Source organism: Rhinatrema bivittatum, chromosome 8 (genome assembly GCF_901001135.1).
Source record: "Rhinatrema bivittatum chromosome 8, aRhiBiv1.1, whole genome shotgun sequence".
Lineage (NCBI taxonomy): Eukaryota > Metazoa > Chordata > Amphibia > Gymnophiona > Rhinatrematidae > Rhinatrema > Rhinatrema bivittatum.
Genome location: NC_042622.1, coordinates 219,413,266 through 219,436,052, shown reverse-complemented (window position 1 = coordinate 219,436,052; position 22,787 = coordinate 219,413,266). Strand labels below are relative to the sequence as shown.

The following is a 22,787-nucleotide window of genomic DNA, read 5'->3' as shown; positions in this document are numbered from 1 at the left end:
CTTTAGTCTGTACAGACCCATCGCACCCGACAGATATCATCACTGGCAGAGGCCACAGTCTGTACAGAGCCTGTGACATCTGCCTGAGAGACACCTCGGTTTACACAGAGTCTGTGATGCTGGAGAGATGCCGCCACTGACAGAGGCCATGGTCTGTACAGCCTCATCACGTCAGCCTGAGAGATACCATCAACAGAGCCCTCAGGACTGTAGACCGGTCAGCAGCCTCCAAGCAGAATACAGGAGAGAACAATCCAAGATGCGTGTCATTCCACCAGTTACAATAACCTTTACTATCACAGGACACCACCCCATGACCACCACAACCGGCCACATGATAAGTCCTTTCCTACAAAATGCAGCTAAAAGAATGGTGAGTTTAAGCACTGGTATTACAAAGTCAGACTCACCGTTAACTGCGTTGCATGCAGCACTACAGGTACATCACACGTTTGTAATAACTTTTAACTAATTTTCACAAGTTTTCATTTAAAAGGATAATTCTGTAACATTGTGCTTAAGTTGGCCGATATATACGTGCATAAGTCTGCTTTGAAAATTATCCCATCACATCTACTTGCACACAATTTTCTGGTACACGTAGTTTTGCCAAGAGAATTCACACACACACACACACACACTCTATGTGCACCCACGACACCTCTCCCCAATGCACGTAACAGTACGAGCATACATTTGTGCATGCGTAGAATTTTACTGTGTATCAGTCGCACAATTTTCTAAAGGGCTATGCCTGTCGGTAAAGCACTATAGGGAGAATGGAAGAAGTTTGTCTTGCATCCCAAGCCTTGGCAGAGGTTTCAGCGGCGGTCCTGCTGCTGGCGCAGGTTTCTGAAGAAGGATTTAAGGTTTGCTGCTCTCCAAAAAAAAAAAAAAAGAGGGCATCGGTGGTGGAACTAAACAGGAAAGGGGACAGCCAGCACGGATAAATGAAGGGGACCCCCCCCCACCAGGATTAGGGTGTGTCTGAGAGCCCCGCTAACCTGAGCCCGTGCATCGGCTTCCCATGCAGCATGGCAGTCACGTAGGCTCAGACTGGTTGAGCTGTGCTGGTGGCCCCTTTTCAAGCAGTGAAGTCGTTCAGACTCTTCCCACCACGCTTCTCATCGTCAGAGGGATGACAGTCCTCCTCCTCCGGAAGTAGGCCTCATATCATCGGAGGAGAACCCGCTCCCCCTCCCACACCTGTCAGCAGAAGGGGAGCCCCAAAAAGGTCATGGCTTCATCAATGGAAGGCACCCACACTGGCTTTAAGTGGTAGCAAATTCATTTCCTGACCTTATTTCTGCATATTCAAATAGACTAACAAAGCAACTAAAATCATTGTCTGCATAGAGGTTTAGGATTAAAAAAAATAATAATAATTTTATGTACACACACATACTAGGGCCCATTTTCTTGGGAGGCCAGCAAAGTGAGCTGGATAAACTTAGCTGGGATATTCAGCGCTGTGTTTGTTGTTAACCCTAACAGTTGGCGTTATCTATCTAATGTAGCTGGATAGTTCCGCTCAGGAGCACCCTGATCTAGTTGGATAAGTTTAGAGTCAGCTAAAAACTTTATCTGGCTAAATCAGGGGCAATCAAACTGGCGGGATTTTTAAATCCTGAAATTTGTCCAGCAAAACTCCAAACTAAGCTGGACAAACCACTTCGAATATTGATTCTACTAACTTCAAGAGCAACAGCACAGGGCGAGATGCTTTCTCCCTTTTCGGCAAGAACCAAAGAGAGATATTGCTCTCTCCTGTTTCTTTCGGCTCCCATTTCAGTCAAAGCGGTCTGGATTTGGGATAAGACACCATGATTCTTTCATTCACAACTAATCAAGGGTTCTTCCCTATTCTATAATCCCCACCCAGCCCAGCTAAGACAGCAGCTCCCTCCTGAAGCGAATCTGTGTGCGACACCCAACGGGTAATGGCAGAGACGGCCTTTCCCATGGTATCTTTCAACGCCGTCTCTCCAGCATCTCCAGCTGGCTGAGGGAATCAAGCCCGGGGGGGAACTGCCACCGGGCCACCAGGTCAGCCTCAGGCCAAATTTAACCTATTCAGCTGCGATGGGCTATGCGTACCTCCCTCTATCACCACCACTGCTGTCATCAACACAAGAATGCTGCACACAGCAAGCCTCAAACCTTACAGCAGCGACCTGAGTCAGCCAGGCCTCAGCCTCTCTCCTGCCTGAATATCATAGGGGCTCAAACACTACCTCCCCCCCCCCCCACTCCCTCCTCCCTCTCACAGAAGGGCTGCCTGCCGTCACCGGCCTGCTGTTTCATTGCCGTGGAATTGATTTCAATGGGAAGGTTCCCCAGGGTGCGGACCTCTGAATGGTGGATGAGAATGAAATCCAGCAGGTTTCTTATTCCTGGAAACAGAAACTTCATTTCTCTCTCTCAGACAAGTCATCAGAAGCATTTAATAAGTGCTCCAGGGATTCTGCTAATCACGGGGGCCTGGCACAGTATATACTGGGGATCTGGAGAATGCTGTTGTACACGGCACACAATCCTGAGAGTGTGAGAGTGCGTGTGTGTGTGTGTGTGTGTATGTGTGACCTATAAGCAGGCCGGAGGATTAGTACTCTGCCCTGCAATAATAACAGGAAGATAATAGATGAGATGTCAGGGGAGGCTGGGGCAGATGCATAAACAAACAATACTATTTATTTATGGGAGAGGTATTTTCGTGGGTTTGATGCCACTCATCCTAAAACCAGTAGAATAACCAGGTAGAGAGGATGCCTATATTAGGGTAATGAATATTTACAGATGCAGCTTTCAGGACAAAACTTCCTTGCTGGGCCTTCTGAAAACCGGCCCGGGACTCTCTGCACCCCCTGAACTCTTACCTTGCAGCCTCAGGCTCCATAGCTAAGGAAGGGCAGAAGTTCTGCCCTTCCTTAGCTATGGAGCCTGAGGCTGTGGGGGTTGGTGTTCCACCTTCACGGAGCGGAAGGTTGGAGGGCTGCCATCTCCAAAAAAAAAAACCAAAAAACAAAACAGGGGTGGGTAAGAGTATGGGGCAGGGGTGTGGCCTGCTTGTTACAGCGGTTGCTACCCCTAATTGAGCTGTATGTTCACTTGGATGCAGATACAAAGCTGCTCTCTACATTGGTGGTGGGGTGGAGGGGAATTAGGGCTGGAGGGTACTGGAAGCCAATAGTAACAGGTGGGAGAGAGAAAAAGATTTAAAAAAAAGGATAAAGTGCGTAGCTTGCTGGGCAGACTGGATGGGCCGTTCGGTCTTCTTCTGCCGTCGTTTCTATGTTTCTATAAGAGCAGGGAGGAGGGAGGAAGAGGAGGAGCTGCACCTTCCCAGCACCGCCCTCCCCCTTCTTCTTTCCATGCAGGGGAAGGAAGCACCCTAGGTCCCTCACTGCAAATACTCTCCCTTCTATTCTTTGGATGGGGTTGCTTGTCGTTTGCCCTCCCTCAGCTTCTTTAGCCTGGGACTCAGTTCTCCTCCTCAATCTGCTCTCTTGTTCAAGAGCTCCGACTCTCCCATGGAGAATCCCCTGGACTCTCAGCGTCCTGCTGACCTCTGCTCCCAGCAAAAATGTGTTCGTGTCTCATTTCTCACCCCAGGTGCACGGTTGGGTGTTCTTATTTTAATTATTCTATTTAAGTTTCAGTGGAGGAGTGGCCTAGTGGTTAGTGCTGCAGACTGAGAACCAGGGAGGCCAAGGTTCAAATCCTACTGACACCTCTTGTGACCTTGGGCAAATCACTTCACTCTCTATTGCCTCAGGAACAAACTTAGGGCCTGACTTTTGTCAAAGTTTCTGGAACTTTGACTGTGCACACTGAGCATGCCCAGCATACCACTGGCCAAGCGTCCTCACGGGGTCCCTCTTCAGTCTCGTAACATAGAATTCACGAGCAAAAAACAAAACAAAACACATGAGAACCCAACTCTGTGGGGTGGCAGGAGTGTTTGCCGAGGGCTAACATCCTGCTGTCCTAGGAGAACACATGTTACAGGTAAGCAACTCTTTCTCCTAGGACAAGCAAGATGGTAGTCCTCACAGATGGGTGAATACCAAGCTACAGGGTGCGCCCAACAAGGCTTAGGACCAACAGGCACTGAACCAGGTGACAATGGGCACAAAAACAACTGCAGTGCTGTTGGTAACACAGGGAGACAGTATGAACCCAAACAATGAGCCCCGGCAGGGAGAGTTGGGTGTTTTTAAGCCTAGAAGAGGTTATGAAGGACAGATTGGCTGAAGTTACTGTCCTATCGACCATCCTTGTTCAAGCAGTAGTGAGCAGCAAACATGTGTAGTGAACTCAACGTTGTGGCTCTGCAGATTTCGGCAATGGGAACCGTCATAAGTGGGCTACCAATGCCACCATGACTCTCACTGAGTGAGCTTTAATGCGGCCTCCAAGCTGAAGGTTCGCCTGCACATAGCAGAAAGAGATGCAATCCACCAGCCAGTTGGACAGCGTTTGTTTGCCCACCACAAAGACCATTCTGTTCTTATCAAAGGATATGAAGAGTTACGTGGACTGCCTGTGGCCTGCAGTGCGTTCAAGATAGAAGGCCAAAGCCCTCTTACAGTCCAAGCTGTGTAGAACCCATTCGCCTTGGTGAGAATAGGTCTCGGGGAAAAATGTGGGCAGAATAATAGACTGATTGAGATGAAAATCAGTCACCACCTTAGGAAGAAACTTAGGGTGAGTACACAGGACCACCCTATCGTGAAAGAACTTCGTGTAGGGTTGATACGTCACCAACGCCTGAAGCTCACTAACTCTGCGAGCCAAAGTGACCGCCACGAGGAAGAGAACCTTCCAGGTTAGGTACCTCAGATCACAGGAGTGCATAGGCTCAAATGGGTCACGCATGAGCCATGCTAGCATCACATTGAGGTCCAAGCAACCCTCGCATAAATCGCCCTACTATGGGCTGTACAGAGATGGGTGTACCACCTATACCTTGATGGTAAGCGCTGATGGCACTCAAGTGGACCCTGATCGAGTTGGTCTTCAGGCTGGCCTCAAAGAGGTGCCACAGGTAGTCTAGCAACTGCGGCATGGGGCAGGTGAATGGATCCAAACCATGACCTCCACACCAGATGGAGAAACTTCTCCACTTGAGCCTGTAAGACTTCCTGATGGAAGGCTTTCTTGAAGCTACCAGTACCTGAGACACGTCATCAAAGAGGTCGAGGGACTGCAGGACTAGCCTCTCAACATCCAGGCCATCAGAGCTAATGACCTGAGATTTGGATGGTACAGCTTGCTCTGATCCTGTGTGATCAGATCAGGGGAGGTCCCCAGACAGATGGGCTCTCTAACCGACAGGTCCTGTAGGATTGGAAACCAAACCTGCCTCGGCCAATAAGAGGCCACCATGATCATGGTCCGCTTGTTCTTCTGGAGCTTTATGAGAGTCTTCATTACCAGCAGAAGCAGAGGATACGCATACAGAAGACCCTTGCCCCAGTAGTAGGCAAAGGCAGCCGAGGCTAGCTTCCCGTCACTCCTGCACAAGGAGAAGAAGTGGCTCACTTTGCTGTTGCAAGGGGAGGCAAAGAGATCCACATCCAGAGCTCCCCACAGGCGGAAGATCCGGTCTGCTACCAAGAAGTTCAGTGATCATTTGTTTGGTCGGAATGCCCAACTCAGGTGTTCCGCCACCAAATTTTCCATCCTAGCTTTCGGATAGGGTCCAGGACCATATCTGCACCGCCTCCTGATAAAGGAGAAGGAGCCCGTGCCTCCCTGTTTGTTGATGTACAACATTGCAACCTGATTGTCCATTTGGATCAGGACAGCTTTGTGGGACAAATGATCCCAAAACGCCCAAAGAGCGTAGCTGATCACTCGGAGTTCCAGGAAGCAGATCTGGCAGCAAGCTTCTTGTGCCGTCCACCAGCCCTGTGTATGGAGGCTGTCCACTTGCACCCCCCAACCCAGGGTGGATGCATCAGTGGTGAGCACAATCTGGTGCAGGGGAGCTTGAAACAGAAATCCCTGCTCCATATTGGAGAGATTTTTCCACCAAGACAGGGAGGAATGAAGAAGCTGTGTGATACAGACATGTGCGTTGAGATCCTGGGTTGCCTGCAGCCACTGAGAGCGCAGGGTCCATTGAGCACTGTGCATACACAAGCAGGCGAATGGGGTAACATAGACAGACGCAGCCATGTGACCCAGAAGACGGAACAACAAGCGTGCAAAAACCTGATGACTGCGGCGGACCAAACCTGCCAGTGATGTCAGGGCAAGTGCTCGATCGTGGGGCAGAATCGCCTTGGCCTGAACCATGTCCAGTCTGGTTCCAATAAAGCCCAGATGTGGAGATAGGCTGAGATGGGACATGGGGTAGTTGATGACAAATCTAAGATTGCAGCATACGGGCAGTTAGCATCAGGAAGTGGAGCTCCCCCTGCTGAGTGTTGCTTCTGATTAACCAATCGTCCAGATAGGGGAACATGTGCACTCCCTGCCAGCACAGGTGTACCCCCAAAACTGCCAGGCACTTGGTGAAGACCCGTGGGACTGAAGCAAAGTCGAAGGGCAACACACAGTATTGGAAATGCTCCTTGTCCACTAGAAAGCGGAGATACTTCCTGTGGCTGGGGAAGATCTCAATGTGGGCGTAGGCATCCTTTGGTAGAGGAAGCGGATCCAGTCTCCTTTTTGCAGGAGAGTGATCAGGGTGCCCAAAGAGACCATTTTGAACTTTTCTCTTTGAAGAAACTTGTTCAAGGCCCTCAGATCGAGAATAGGGCTCAGGCCCCCCCGTTTTCTTTGGTATCAGGAAGTACTGAGAGTAGAACCCCCGGCCCTGCTGGGGGGGGGGGGGGGGTGCGATTTCGAACACCTCGGCCAATAGTAGGGTGGAGAGCTCTGTCATAAGCACTTCCTGGTGAGAGGACAGACCCCACGATGGAGACAGGGGAGAGTCCGCAGGGACATCCCTGAAGTTCAGCTGGTACCCTCGGCGAACGATGGCGAGAACCCACTGGTCTGATGTAATGCTGGGCCAGAGGACTGCAAGTAGACGTTCCTGGCCCCCGCTCTGGGGGGCAGGGAGCCAAGGGTACGGCACTCTGGCACATGCTCCCTTGCCCGCAGTCAAAATCCCGTAGCGGGGTTTTGCTGGGGGAGGGGGGGGGCGGTTTGAGGTCTGGGGTCCATTGTTGACGTGAGTGAACCTGAGAGCTGGCACGTGACATGCGTTCCTGTGAGGCAGGAGGGAGTATTTTCTCTGGTGGTAAAAGGACTTCCTGGAGCCCTGTTGCAAGGAATTCCTATTTGAGGAAAGTGAATCTGAGGTACTCACTGAGAAGTATTGCAGGGTCTCATGGTGGTCTTTTAAGTGGGCTATAACATCCCTAACTTTATCTCCGAAGACATTCTCCCCTGTGCAGGGTACATCCGCCAGTTTCTCCTGGACCTCTGGTCGAAGGTCCGAGGCATGAAGTTAGGCCATTCTGTGGGCACCAATGCCCGCTGCAGCCACCCTCGCCACCGTTTCATACGGGGGCTCCTCCTCGCTAAAGTCCCTCAGGGACCAGCGTGGAGGGTCCCTGCCCAAGCCTCTTGGTTTTGGCATCGAGAGCATCATGGGCATTGACGGCACTGAGATCCCTGATGGTCTGGGAACGGTACCCGAGGGTACCATCTGCCGCATGGATTCTTCCTCCTCGGACCACCAGATAATGGGACTTGCTCTGGAGCGGGGCATCGGTGGCTGCTAGGAAACAGATGGATCCTGAGCACCAGCTGCGTCAGAAGTACACCCAGAAGGATGTCTAGACGCTCTAGCAGGGGTACTAAGAGAGATGGCTCTGGCATCGGCATGGGGACCAGTGCCGACGGCAGTTCAATATCCCTCAGGACTCGGAGCACTGCCTGCTGAACCCTGCGGTCCAACTCCTCCTGAAAGTCCACTGTAGTTAAGATGGATAGAGGAGGAGGAGGAGGAGGCGGCAGCATCACCAGAGCTTCCTTGGAGTCCTGAGGAAGCTCGGTACCCAGTACTGCAACCAATGGGGAATGCCTTGGACTCTCCGGTCTGATAGAAGACAGTGCCTCTGCCCACGGGGTAACTGGTGGCGGCACTGTGGCCGCCAAGGACGCACTGGTCCAGGAGCCATGTGCCTATAGCAACTGGTGATGATGTCTATCGGACTTCCCTCAGTCCTTGGCCCGGTCTTTCCCCGGAGCAGAGGAAGGTGAAGATCCTGACATCTTGAGTGCGATGACACTGGAGATGGCCTATCACTAGCTCCACTCTCATGAGAGGGACCCGCTGGAGGGGTAGAGAGGGACGGCGTACCTAACAGCTCCCCTCGGCCTCTAGGTGTCGACACCCCCAATGCCGGAGTAGATGGATCAGACTTTCCGGCAAAAAGCTTTTCCATCTTATCTAGCCAGGCACGATGGCCTTTGGGGGTTATTTGGTCACACAGATGGCACACTCTGACGTCGTGCGAAGCCCCCAGGCAGACCTCATGCGGATAGGTCCCAGGCATCGACGAAAACCGGATGACGCTATGAAAAATAGCTGGCGAGTGGGCGATGGCCATCAATCACCATGATGTGACCGCACGAAGGGAAAAATGTAAACACCTACTACATGCTGGATGGCACCGACCGAAGAGAGACCCGGCGCTAAGAACGTTGAAAACGACCGGGAAAATACTTTGAAAATGATGAGCTAAAAGCAGAGCTCTACTACTGCGAGGCAACTACTTCGCGGAGAGAGAGAGAATGAAGAGGGACCCCCGCATGGACGCTTGGATAGTGGCATGCTTAGTGTGCCAATCAAAGTTCTAGAAACTTTGACTAAAGTTTTCCGTGCCAGACTCCATCTGATGTCACCCATCTGTGAGGACTACCATCCTGCTTGTCCTAGAAGAACAAAGCATTTTTTTAGCCTTATTTTTCATTATTGGGTCTTTGTGTCTGCTATTTTGAAATATTTTATTGGTATCTAGAAATTTTTGATATGAGTTTTTAAATATTGGATATTCCATTCATCAGCTATTTTGAAATCTGTTCTTTTTGTTAGTATGGTTTTACTGCTATTGATTTTATATTTCTTGATTTGTCTTGAGGACTGGTGAAGTTTCTTTTTCCTTTGTTACACTGCATACAGTCTCTCTGGCTTGTTGCGGTTTCCAGTTCAGATTTTGTCTGCATGTTTCTAGTTATGGTTTATGGTCTCTTTATTCTTTGTTAGATGAGGGTCAGCATTTATATGCTTCCACTGTGCAGAATTCTTTCTGGCTTCAGTCTAACACATTTTGTCTATGCAGACGACATTCAGATTTTAATTCCTATCAAAAAATCTATTGACCTAACTCAAACTCTGGGATATATATCAATCTGCCATTGAAAAAGTATTAACCCAAATGAATCTTTCCCTAAATACAAATAAAACTGAAATTCTATATATATCTCTCCTAAATTAAGCAAGGCAAAGGAACTTGAAATTCAAGAAGCCGCTAAAAAGTACCCCTTTCTCCCTTGAAGTACGAGATCTAGGGATCTTCCTAGATTGTGAATTCTCAATGAAAACCTGCATTAAAAAAATCATTAATTATGGTTATTTTAAATTAAATGTCCTTAAGATATTAAAACCTCTTCTATTCCCAAAAGATTTTAGAACAGTTTTACAGGCACTTGTCTTGTCGAAATTAGGCTACTGCAATTCATTATTTTTAGGCCTACCTGCAAATGTTACAAGACCATTACAACTTCTGCAGAACTCAGCGGCTAGACTTTTGACAGGAACTAGAAGATCTGATCATATTACCCCAATATTAAAGGACCTTCACTGGTTGCCAGTTAAATACAGGGCTCAGCATAAAATTCGGTCTCTAATTCATAAAACGCTCTACAATGACAAAATTGAATGGTTAACTTCATCACTTCATTTCCATATCCCTTCAAGAACTACCAGATCAAAAAGTACAGGGATGTTACCAATTCCTTCCCCTAAGATTACGCATCTAAATAATGTTAGAGAAAGAACTATTTCTATTGCTGGGCCCCAACTATGGAATTCTATACCACAGGAATTACGATTAGAAGCAGACATTAAATTATTTAAAAAGGGCATTAAAACATGGCTTTTCAAACAAGCCTTCCAAGAGCTGCTAACTTAATCAATTCAGTCTATTGACTATAATTCAAGGTAATGTATATTTTTGAATTTACTATCTCTGCTCTTACTAAACTGCCTCTCTAACAGTTTAAATATTATGATTATTTAGTTTACTATTTTATTTAGTTTAATATTTTATTTATATTATGAAACTATGTATTTACTTCCTTTTCTCTTTTGGAAATGCAAATATTTTTAAATTAATATTTATCTACTGTAAACCGGTTTGATATGTTCGCATGAAAAATTCGGTATATAAAAATTATTAAATAATAATAATAAACAATGTAATTCAGGTGAGGTTTTCTGCTGGCATGTAGTTTCTGTATAGGGCTTTATAGCAACCTGGCTTGGTCCTTTTCCTAATAGGAGGTGTATTGGTGTCCTAAGGCCTGGTGTAATTTTTCAGTGTTGCCTTTTCTTAGGTAAGGTGGTTACTGTTTGCGTGCTGGAAACTGTTTTGGTATGGGATGTTTACTATTTATGCAATTTCTGCTCAGACAGAGCACTTATCTTTCCCTTGTGTCATTCTTAATAAAAATAATACTGGACCTTTATTTTTTTTTTTATTTCCACCATGAATTGTAATGAGCAGTATGTCACACATGTGAGCGTGGTCTGTCAGGTGTGTCACGATGGGAAAAAGATTGAGAACCACTGTCCTAGAGCGCTCTGTTTGGTTTTATCCTACAGGAATTTTCCCTCAGTATGGATACTACCATTGCTTGGGCAGAAGTGTCACATTAAGAATCTGGAAGATTATCCATTTGTTTAAGGAATAGAGGGATTTGAATTAAGAACATAAGAAACACCATGCTGGGCCATCGAGCCCAGCATTCTGTTTCCAACAGTGGCCAGTCCGAGTCACAAGTATCCGTCAGATCCCCAAAAGCAGTTCCATTTCTTGCACCTCACTTCCAGGAGTATGCGCTGCCTTTCCCCAAAAAGTCTATCAGGCTAATAACTGTTTATGAATTTTTCCTTCAGGAATTTGTCAAATCCTCTTTTGAACCCTACTTTGTTAGCTGCTTGACCACGTCCTCTGCCAACAGATTCCATAGCTTGATTGTGCGCTGAGTGAAAAAAAATAACCGTTCCAGCTCACTCATCATTTCATAAATCGTAGTCATATCTCCTCTCAGTCATCTCATTTCCAAGCAAAACAAGCCCTAATCTGTTTAGCCTTTCTCCATAAGAAACTTTTTCATTCCCTTTATCATTTTTGTCACCCTTCTCGGTACCTTTTCTATGTCCGCTATGTCTTTTTTTTGAGATGCGGTCGCACCATGGATCTATACAAAGGCATTACGAAATTCTCAGTTTTGTTCTCTATTCCTTTCCAAATAATTCCTAACACACACTGAGCTGAGGATTCCAAGGTATTGTCCAGAAGGACTCTGAACTCCTTTTCCTGGGTGGTGACTCCTAACACGAAACCCAGCATCATGTACCTGTAGTTGGGATTATTTTTCCCTCTATGCATTACTTTGCACTTGTTCACATTAAATTGCATCTGGCATTTAGAAGCCCTGCCTCCTAGTCTCATAAGGTCCTTCACAATCCGCTGCTCTTTTAATGGCGTGAAACAATTTTGTGTCATCTGCAAATCTGGTCATCTCACTCATCGTTCCTTTCTCCAGATCGTTTCTCCAGATTGTTTACTGGCACAGCGCTAGGTTGGCTCGAATCTTTTCTTAACGGCAAGAAATACAGTGTAAAAATTGGCCAGCATGAATCCAAACCAAAAAACCTGCTACAAGGAGTACCCCAAGGCTCCTCTCTATCCTCCACACTTTTCAATATATACCTCACTCCACTCTGTCAACTGTTAATGAAACTGGATCTCCCGCACTTTATATACGCAGATGATGTGCAGATCCTAATTCCTATCAATGACTCCCTACCCAATGCGCTTAAAACCTGGAATACTGCACTAGCGGAAATTGAGAGTTTACTAACTGAAAATTCATTGGCAATAAATACCAACAAAACAGAGCTTCTCATTATTTCTTCACAAAACAACAACCATTCTAACCCTACTCTACAATCTCTATCTGACCATCACACTATACAACAAGTCCGCAGTCTTGGTGTCATAATTGACAATCATTTTACATTAAAAAAATGTATCACCTCCAACATTAAAAAATGGTTTCCACAAACTTCATACTTTGAAAAGGCCACTACTACACCCCAATGACTTCCGGACACAGGCTACTATATTATCTAAATTGGACTATTGTAACTCCTTATTACTAGGTCTACCAAATAACTCAATACAACCATTACAGATGCTACAAAATGCAGCTGCACGCTAGCTTACTAACACGCACCGCCACGAACACATTACTCCAGCTCTACAACGCCTACATTGGCTTCCGATCGTATTTAGGATAATATTCAAAGTACTCACCCTTATTTATTTATTTTAAAGATTTTATATACCGACAACCGTTTGCACATCGTATCGGTTTACAGATAACTTAGAACAAAAGTATAAATAGGCATGGCCTTTACAAAGAACAAAACATTGTCTGTCCCCGCCCTGTGAGAAACCGCCAACAGAGCTAGATGATGTTCCACCCAGGCCATCAGTTTTTCCGCTTCTAAGGCTACCGGATGACTCTTGGTTCCTCCTTCACGGTTGATGTACGCCACTGTCGTCGCACTGTCGGATAAAACTCGCACTGCCCAATTGCGGAAGAGAGGAAGAAATTTCCGCAACGCTAAGTGCACCGCCCTTGTTTCCAGGTGATTGATGGACCATTGCGCAAGACATTATATAACCAAGACATGCATTGGTCATCTGAGTTCTTTACATTCCATACTTCGGACAGACCAATTAGAAAAATGCACCAGGCTAAGCTAAATATTCCAACGCTTAAACAGATAAAATATGTCTCAACTAGAGAACGAACATTTACGATAGCTGGAATTAACATATGGAACAAATTACCCACTGATCTGCGCCTGGAACCCTGCCACAAGAAATTTAAACAGAACTTAAAAACATGGCTGTTTAAACAAGCCTACAATTTGTGAACCTTTCCCTTCAGATTAAAAAATATAATATGACATTTATATAATTCTATCTTCTCTTTCCAATCAGTTTCTTTTCAATTACGCTAAACACACCATGGTAACTTATTTTCTTGCAATATTAATATTATAATTTATCTGTCAATTAATTCTGACCTTGTAAATATCCGTACTGTTAATAATGCCAGCCCTATGCGCTCCTGCTAAATCTAGTTTAGTTTATTTTAATTATATTATAATTTCAATGTTTTCAGCGATGCATCATTATTTTAATTGTGTTGGATTGTAAAGCTTGTTGCTAATTTAATGTTCATTGTAAACCGAGGTGATGTTTACCAACGAGCCGCGGTATATAAAAACAAACAAACAAACAAATAAATAAATATGCATGCACAGGTCCCAATACAAATCCCTGGGGCAATCCACCAACAACCGTTTCCCATTGAGAAAGCTGACCGTTTAATCCTACCCTCTGTTTCCCATCTTTTATCCAGTTACCAATCCACAACAGGACACTGTCTCTGATCCCACAATCTCCCAATTTCCTGAGGAGTCTCTCATGAAGGACTGTCACATGCCTTCTGAAAATACAAATACACTACATCAACCGGCTCACCTTTGTCTGCACGTTTATTTACACCCTCAAAAGATAATCTAGTAAACTGATAAAGCAGGACTTCCCTTTGCAAACACCATGTCGACTCTTCCCCATTAAACCTGGTCTATTTCTGTGGTGAAATACTGTCATGTTTACCAAAGCAAGGCCAGTAAATTCCACCCCAGTTGGGACTTGAATCCACAAACCCTGGTTTAGAAGGCCAGTGTCTTATCCCTTAAGCCACCGGGGCCAAGAGTTTCTTTTATGGCATCCTATGAACAGATGATTGCCAAAATTCAGGAGACATTTGCAAATTTTCAGAAGATAAAATGTAAAAAGGTTAAAATGTTTCCTTAGCATTAGGGGGGTATGAATGAAGGTGCACCTCTCAAAGACAGTTGATTAACATCTTAATAAAAGGATTTCCTCTGAAGGTTGAGTGGGTGAAGAGGGGGTCAGGGAAGGACAGGGTTTTGCAAGGCAGCTAAAATGGAAGGGAAAACTGTTGCATTTGTCAGAATTTATTTTGTGAAATTTTTCTCCCAATACCCTTTGATTACAAAAATGAATACGTGTAAAGTATACAAGACACTTGCCGCGGTCCTGAATTCTGAAACACAGTGGAACGCTAAGGCGGCTTGGCACGCAAACATCTTACTGCCGATTTGCAGGGATAAAAATTCTGGTCTGACGGTTTCCTGGACCCAGGTGAAAGCTAGTCCTAAACCTTTTGCCCGGGGAGCAGAAGATCAGGTGACACAAAGCCAGCTTATCGAAAATCAGATTAGCGCTCACAGGATTTGCACACTTCCTGCTTCTAGAAAGAGTCACTCTCCTCGCACTTCACTTTCTGCAAGGATGCACGGGTCAGACAGGTGCTTTCCAATGAAGTCACCACAACTGGGTCACAGCCAAAAGCAGGCTGGAATTTTACTAAATTTTTCTTTTGATTTTCCACATAAGTGTCATGTTGGGGGAAAAAAAAAAATAAAAAATTTGCGACTGGCGACAGAGCAAGCCCAGTGAATAACCAGCATAATGTACAGAAAGGCACTTTTATGCACCTGGGATCCATCATTACATCCAAACAACCCCATCATTAGGCAGGGACATCTCCGAGCACCGGAGGCAGAATCTTATCTAGAGCCTCTCTATCACCCACCTTGGGCAGTGTCACAACTTCAGATTACTGTATTTCCATCATCAGTCACAACCGTAAAGTATTGCTCTCCCTGTCCTGGCAAGTACTGCCGTTTCCCCGAGAGAGGACAACAGGAAGATATGTGAAGCCTCTCACTCAATGCAGCTAAACACTGGATTCAATGCACCACACTCACAAAGAAAAGAGCTTTGCTTCTCTCACTAATACTCTTGCAAAGTCAAGTGCAGACTGCGCAGACAGGATTCGCAGACAGCAAAACCAGTTCTCAGAACAATTTCAAGAATCCTTTCCTGACAATTTCACGAAGGCTGGCTCCCTCAGAATAATGCTGACAGTTGTTCTCAGAAATGGATTAACTTATTTCATGTCTTTATTTTATTGAGTGGGATTTGTGTCTATTTAAGATGCCCAAGGCATGGAACAACAAAATAATCATAATTAAAGCAAATTCTTAAACTAATAAATGCAGCACAAAAAAATTAAATATTAGAGCCAGAATAATAAAACAAGACATAAGAATTCAAAAATATAAGCAAACATAATGAACTGCACATTAGCAATATTAGGGGCAGGAAAGCTTGTGAGCATGGAGAGGACAAGGTGCAGCAGGGACTGGATGAGAGAAGGAAGCACCTCTAACACCCTCCAGACTAAATAAAATACCCCCCTGGTCCTGCACCACACACACACACTATCCCAGCCAGGACTCCCAAATTAAAACCAACGTAACAGGAAGTCAGCCCTCTGTGCCACAGGCCTCCTGCCATTCCGAGGGAGCAGAGGCAGAGCACTTTCCTGTTTTCTGAGGAGGTGAAGAGGTCTATGTCAGGGGAACCCCCAGGAGCGAAAGATCCAGTTCGCTACCTCTTGACTGAGGGACCACTCGCGAGGGCAGAACACCCGGCTGAAGGCATCCGCCAGGGTGTTGTCCACCTCCGGAAGGTACACTGCCTGGAGGGTGATGCCATGTTCGATGGCCCACAACCAAATGCAGACTGCCTCTTGACAGAGGGGAAAGGATCTTTTCCCCCCTTGCTTGTTCAGATACCACATGGCTACCTGATTGTCAGTCTGAACAAGAACCACCTGGTTCAGGAGCTGCTCCCAGAACACCTGAAGGGCATACCGAATTGCTCGCAACTCCAAAAGGTTGATCTGGAGTTGCGATTCCTGGGCAGACCAAAACCACTAGGTGTGGAAGCCCGAAACATGAGCTCCCCACTCTGCCGAGATGCGTCGGTGGTGAGTGTGGCCTGGGGCTGAGGGCTCCAAAAGGGGCATCCCAGCTCCAGATTCCAGGGGTTTGCCCATCACAGGAGAGACTGTTTTAATAGTGTCATGATAAGAACACGAGCACACAGGTCCTGAGTGGCCTGACACCATTGGGAGCGCAGTGTCCACTGTGCTCTGCACACGTGCAGCCGTTCAAACGTGGTGACATATACTGTTCCCGCCATGTGGCCCAACAACCAAAGGAATTGGTGTGCTGAGACACGGGGGCAACCGGAGACCTCTCTAGCAAGAGCCACGAGGGTCTCCGCCCTGTCCTGAGGTAGAAAAGCCTTCGCCTGGATCATGTCCAGTCGAGCCCCAATGAAATCCAGTTGCACTGATGGTTGGAAATGGGATTTGGGATAGTTGATCAAAAATCCCAGGGTCTCCAAAGTTTTGATTTTGAGACTCAAGGCAGTCTGAGCCCCTTGTTGGGGGTTGCCCTTGATAAGACAATTGTCAAGGTATGGGAAAACATGAATCCTCGCCTTTGAAGATGGGCTCTGACAACCACCAGACATTTTGTGAAGACACGGGGCGTAGATGCCAGGGCAAAGGGCAGAACGTGATATGGATAGTGATTCCCATTGACCAGGAATCGTAGGTACTGCTGATCCGTCTGAATGATGGGGATATGGGTGTATGCATCTTTTAGGTCGAGGGAGCAGAGCCAACCGCCCGCTTTGAGAAGGGGAATCAGGGTGCCCAGTGAGATCATTTTGAACTTTTCCTTCTCCAAGAAATGATTTAAAGCTCTCAGGGCCAGAATGGGTCGGAGACCACCTGTTTTCTTGGGAATTAGAAAATACCTGGAGTAGAACCCCTTGCCCTGTTGGCTGGGCAGGACGAGCTCAACCTCTTGAGCCTGAACGAGGGTGGAAAGTTCTACCTGAAGTATCTGTAAGTCCCCTGTCGCTGTCGAGCGGGATGGACAACACTGGAAATGCAACTTGTAACCATGACGCACAATGGACAGGACCCACAAGTCCTATGTGATCAAGGTCCACCGATCTGCGAACAGCTGGAATTGATCCCCAACTGAGGAGGACGATGTCCTGTGGAGAAGGTTGACTCATCCTCCCTGGTTGGCAGTCAAAACCCCATGGCAGGGTTCTGCAGTGGAACTGTGGTTGCCCGGGGTGGCCAAGGTTGTCTTGGCCTCACCCTGGGAGTAGGCCCTGAGCCCTGGACGCTGGTGGGTAGTATTTTCGGGGCCTATAAAAGGGCCTCTTAGGGTACTGCCGTGGGGCTTCTTGGGTGGCTGGGTGTTAGAGGTACTGGCTTCAGTTATGCCACTGCTTCCTTAATTCTGATTCTGAACAGATTTTCCCCGTAAACGGTACGTCCGCCAAATGGTCTTGGATCTCACGGCACAAATCTGAGGCCAACCACCACACTGTTTGGTGGGCTCCTATACCCACTGCAGCGGTCCTCATGGCTGTCTCAAAGACATCATAAGCAAAGCAAACCTCGTGCTTATCACATTCCAGGGCCTGCTGGACAATTGCCTGAAAATCCTCCTGGAATTGCTGTGGTAGGCGCTCACTAAATTCCAGGTCCTGCTTCCACAGGTTCCTGGAGTATTGCCCCATGTATAATTGGTAGCAAGTGATCCGGGCAGACAACATAGCACCCTGAAAAATCTGGCGTCCAAGGGCATCAAAGGCCCTATGCGCTCTCCGTGGGGAAGTATGAGGCATGAGTGCGGATCCTTTTTGCCTTCTTCAGGGCTGACTCTACCGCCACCGATTGGTGGGGGAGCTGATGGCGCTCGAACCCAGAGGACGGCTGGATTAAGTACACTGCGTCCGTTTTCCAGTTAACCGGTGGCACTGAGATGGGGTATTTCCAAAGGCGGTTTACCAGATCCTTAAAGATGTCATGGACTGGCACTGCCACCACCTCTTTTGGGGCATCCATGAATTGCAGAATCTCAAGCATCCTGTGCCTAGTGTCCTGTTCCATTAAAAGTCGGAAAGGCACCAATTCTGCCATGGCCTTTACGAAACCTGCAAAAGAAAGATCCTCTGGGGGAGATTTTTGTTGCTCCTCCGGTAGAGAGGGCTCGGAAGTCAGATCCTCCGATTCCTCAGAGGAGGATATAGATACCTCCCCTTCCCAGGGGTCTCCCCTTCACTGCGACCCTCCGGGGATGCCGGGGGTCGAAGACCCAACAGTGGGCAAGATGTAGGTCTCAAGGGCACCGAGAGAGGAGCCGGAGGCTTCGAAGGGCCTCGTGGTCGTAGGAGCATCGATGGTTCCAATGACGTTGGCGGGATTGGAGGCACCGACGGCACTGATGGAACTGATACCGATGGCCCTGGGAGAGCTGGGAGGTGACATAGCACTGTGTGTCCCCAAGCCACTCTTGAACCCGATGACCCTTCCTCCTTGGAGAAATCGTTCACTGGTATGGGGGCGGGAGCGGTGGCAATGGTGCTCTCTTTGGCCACGAAGGGGCTTGGGGCACTGGAGCCGGCTGCGGCGGTAGGACACCAACAACATATCGAGTCATTCCAGTAATGGCACAATCACCAGTGGAGAAGGTTTGAAATCCTGAAGGGCCTGGCCGACTGCCAACCGCAGGTACTTCTCTAACTCCTCCTCAAAGGCAGCCATAGATAAAATGGCTTAAGGAGGAGCATGTGGAATCGAGATGTGCCCTGGAGCATTGAGGGGTACAGAGCCCTCCACCAGAGTTGATGGAGGCCACCTGGAGGCATCAGAGGGAATCGCTTCCTCCGCCTTAGACTGCTTCATGGGAGGCACTGATGTCGATAAGTGCCCATGGTCTGGCTTAGATGATGAACATGATCAATGACTGTGTTTCTTCGACCTTTCTTGATGGTCCCTACAGTCCTTTCCTGGAACAGATGGTGACAGCGAGGAACCCAACCGAGAACGGGACGACAAAGACCACGGTTGGTTCCCTGCCCCAAGATCGGGGCCAGGGAAAGGAGGAAGGGGTGATCCTGACGGAATCGAGACTGGGACCTCTTTCCCAACCAGGGTGGAGGTTCCCGAGGCCAAGGACGGATCCAACTGCTTGGACCCGAATAATTTTTCCATTTTGTCAAGATGGGCTCGACGACTCTTGGGGATCATCTGGGCACAAAGATCACAACCACGGACATCATGGGATGCCCCCGGGCAGAGGACGCAGACCTCGTGGGGAGTCTGTGATGGACATGGTCCGGGGGCACTGGAGGCTCCAGCGAAAGCCGGTCGATGCCATGGAAAAAAGTACGCAGCACGCGGTTCAACTGTCAGTAGGCACTGGGGAAGGAAGCTGTTGGCGATCAATTGCGAAAATACAAAAGTATTTACCAGGTCACTGAAAATAGGACCCGGAGAAGGAGAGAGGGGACCCTACGCGACTTGTGGAGAGAAAACACTTCAAAAAAGCAAAACTGCTCAAAAGAAGCACGAGCTCTGCTACTGCGAGGCAACAGCTTCGTGGAAAAGAAGAGACTGAAGAGGCCCCCCGCATGGACACGTGGTTAGTGGCATGCTGGTATGCTCAGTGTGCCTGTTAAAGTTTCTAGAAACTTTGACAAAGATTTTCCGTGTTGGGCGCCATCAGATGATGTCACCCATGTGTGAGAACTACCATCCTGCTTGTCCTTGGAGAAGTTCCTAAACAGCTATTAAACAGTAGGGAATAGCCACTGCTTTTTACCAGCATTAGTAGCATGGGATCTAGTTAACATTTGGGTACTTGCCAGGTGCTTGTGACTTGGATTGGCCACTGCTGGAAACAGGATTCTGGGTGTGATGGACTCTTGGGTCTGACTTATGGGCCGATACAGTAAAAACCGCGGGAGAGCCAGCAATCTGAGGCGAGCGCCCGCTCTCCCGACGCGCGCCCAGGCCTCTCTCCTGGGCGCACGATCGAGTATTTAAATGAGGGCCCGCAGTAAAAGGAGGCGTTAGGGACACTAGCGCATCCCTAGTGCCTCCTTTTTGACAGAAGCGGTGGCTGTCAGCAGGTTTGACAGCCGACAGTCAATTTTACCGGCATCGGTTCTCGAAACCCACTGACAGCCACAGGTTCGGAAAACGGACGCCGGCTAAATTGAGCGTCCGTCTTCCAACCCACGGGCAGATTTTACTTTTTTTTTTTTTTTTTAATTTTGGGGCCTCCGACTTAATCGCTATGATATTAAGTCGGAGGGTGTACAGAAAAGCAGTTTTTACTGCTTTTCTGTACACTTTCCCTGTGCTGGCTGAAATTAACTCCTGCCTTTGAGTAGGCGCTAATTTCTGAAAGTAAAATGTGCGGCTTCGCTGCACATTTTACTTTCTGTATCGCGTGGGAATAACTAATAGGCCCATCAACATGCATTTGCATGTTGCGGGTGCTATTAGTTTCGGGGGGGGGGGGGTTTGATTATCCTTGTGTTGCTCTTTAATAAAAATGATTTTGACAAAAAAAGGAAAATTGAGCTCCACCCCTCTCTCTCTCTCTTTCTGAATAGTTAAGCCACTCTCTGCCACCACACAGTATACCCAAGCTCAGCCTGCATTCTCTACCACCACACACATCTCACTTTCACACTTCCTACGCATCACAGCATTTCCCGTCTTTGGATGGGCTTTTGCCATTGGTCTGTGACAGTATGGGAACCTGCATTCATCCGCAATCTTATGAGTTCCACTGCCTTTTCCAAACAGATCCAGTCTGATGGCAGAAAAGCATGCAGTAGGAAGTTACTGATAACCATCACAGCCTAGAGCACAGAGGGGTCACATTTCTTTATGCAGGGAAGTGCAGCAGGCAGGCAGATTGCATTACATTACAGCAAATGTAAAGTCCCAAAGTAACACAACCAGGACATTTTGTCAAAATTAAGAAAAAGAAAAAAAGACACTCACATCTTTTGAAAACTTTCAGCTTGTCAACAAAATCACTATTCTGTGACTATAGGGGGGAAAAGCCCTTGCCAAGTTAGATTCAAAATTCTGTTTCTCAGTACCGACTCCTCTTTCACCAAAATAAGTTTTCTGAAAGTATAGCAGCAAATCTGCTTCCCCACAGACCCTTGTTCAAGTCTAACCCAAACAGGCCAAGGGGTGGGACCAGTTCCAGGGTCGCTGAAGCTGAGAGCTTGCTTTACCAGGACCAAAAGCACGCAACAAGAGCTCAGCGCACGAAGCAGGGACAAAGGCAGCTGGAAAATTATTCGGTCTTCCACCAGACCAACAGCAAACGGTATCCACACACACACACACCTTCCCAACATTTTCACAGCAGTGTATGTTACACATAACAAGAGTTAACAACCAACCCAGAAGAAATGCTCCCTCATCTTCTCAGGGATTATTTTCAGGTGGGCTAAGACAGCAAAAACGCACTACCTTCTCCAGGGATTACAGAGAAAACCAATCAGCACAGCTCCCAGAGACAGAGAGAAAAAGAGCTAGGGAGTGGACGGCGGTGCATTGTACCTGCAGAAAGCCTCCGTTCCTCGGAAAGAAGCTGAAGGACGAGTCTCCGGCTGCATAGTTTGTGTTGTGAAAGGCGGCTCTGCTGATGGCATTGGAGTACGAATCTACACTGTTAAAATATTGCCTGCGGAAAGAAAGAGGGAGAGAGATGACATTTCCTGCTGCTGCTACCACTACTTAACTATTACTCTTTTCCTGCCTTCACACTACATGTGGGCCCCCCCCCCCCAACCCCAGGCCCCCCACAAAAAGAGCGCCCCCTAACTGGGACACAAGCCACTGGGCCCTCTCTTTCCACATCAGCCCTTTCTGGCATTTCCCTGAAGCAAAAGGCAAACCGTCCATCCCCCGTCCCCCCCTCCATGTCAGAGTCATGGCCGTTCCATCCCGCTCCAGCCCTCATCTGCAGCAGAGGAGCGCCAACCCCCCCCCCCCCCACACACACACACACCTCAATGCCCCCTGGGGCAGCTTAACAGCCCCTGCTGCAACCAGGTAGCACGTAAAACACAGGCAGCGAGAACGTTTTATCCCCAGGAAAAGTGGAGATTGATGGCACGTTATCTTTAAAAAAAAAACCAAAACATCTGTGGGAATAGTTACGTTCTCAGGGGCCACACAAACACAGAAGCAAAGACACTTTCAGACTCGGGAGGCATCTCTTTTTTTTTTTTTTTGGAGAGGCCCGAGAGTTTCCTCCTGCTCGTTCGGGCTCCCAATTTTAATCGGAGCCTTGGGATAAAGTGCAATGATCTTTCATTCACAATTATCCGGGGGGGGGGGGGGGGGGATGGTTTTCTCCATCCCTCCCCTCTCTCTCTCAGCCCAGTCACGGCTGCAACAGTCTTGGCCCAAAAAATCCAGCCACCCAGTTGTCCCCGCTGCATTGATGGCTGGGACTCCTTCCCCTCCAGGGGCTGTGAGCGCTGCCTCCGCAACATTCCTGGCCCCAGTCAGCTCAGGGAGCAGAAACCTTGGACCTGGGAAGGAGGTATCTTTAATCACGAATACGGGCAGCCTCTAGAAAAACGTGGCAGCAGAAAGAGAACAGGCATTTTTTTTCCGGACAGTTGGGAGGAAATTCCTTAATTTTTTATGAAACCGATAAATTG

General features: G+C 47.7%; 1 protein-coding gene across 1 annotated transcript in view; it reads right to left on the bottom strand.

The window, feature by feature from the left end:
* Positions 1-22,787, bottom strand: part of SBNO2 (strawberry notch homolog 2) — a 196,834-nt gene that overhangs the window by 121,048 nt on the left and 52,999 nt on the right. The window contains exon 4 of the mRNA XM_029613396.1: positions 21,676-21,799. Coding sequence (XP_029469256.1) covers positions 21,676-21,799 — 124 coding nt within the window. The remainder of the gene's footprint in view (positions 1-21,675; positions 21,800-22,787) is intronic.